Source organism: Meleagris gallopavo, chromosome 3 (genome assembly GCF_000146605.3).
Source record: "Meleagris gallopavo isolate NT-WF06-2002-E0010 breed Aviagen turkey brand Nicholas breeding stock chromosome 3, Turkey_5.1, whole genome shotgun sequence".
Taxonomy (NCBI): domain Eukaryota; kingdom Metazoa; phylum Chordata; class Aves; order Galliformes; family Phasianidae; genus Meleagris; species Meleagris gallopavo.
The window spans coordinates 80,195,564-80,195,775 of NC_015013.2; the positions used below are offsets into that span (position 1 = coordinate 80,195,564).

At 75.5% G+C, this 212-nt stretch overlaps 1 protein-coding gene across 1 annotated transcript in view; it reads right to left on the reverse strand.

Moving 5' to 3' along the window:
- Positions 1–206, reverse strand: part of EXT1 (exostosin glycosyltransferase 1) — a 159,344-nt gene extending 159,138 nt beyond the window's left edge. Inside the window, 2 exon segments of the mRNA XM_019614218.2 lie at position 1; positions 4–206. The exon segment at position 1 is cut by the window's left edge and continues 786 nt beyond it. Coding sequence (XP_019469763.1) covers position 1; positions 4–124 — 122 coding nt within the window. The 5' untranslated portion in view covers positions 125–206.
- Between the last annotated feature and the right edge of the window lie 6 nt (positions 207–212).

The following is a 212-nucleotide window of genomic DNA, read 5'->3' on the forward strand; positions in this document are numbered from 1 at the left end:
TACCGGGCGGCGCGGCGCGGCGCGGGGCGCGGGCTGCCCGCAGCTGCACGCCTCCGAGGTAGAGCAGCAGGGCGAGACAGGTGCCGGCGGAGAGCAGCGTCAAGTAGCGTTTTTTGGCCTGCATGTGTCCGGCGGGGGTCCGGGGGGCTGCGGAGGAAGGCGGGGGCGGCCCGAGTTCGCCGGGCGCCGCTCTCAGCTCCGGTCCGCCATCT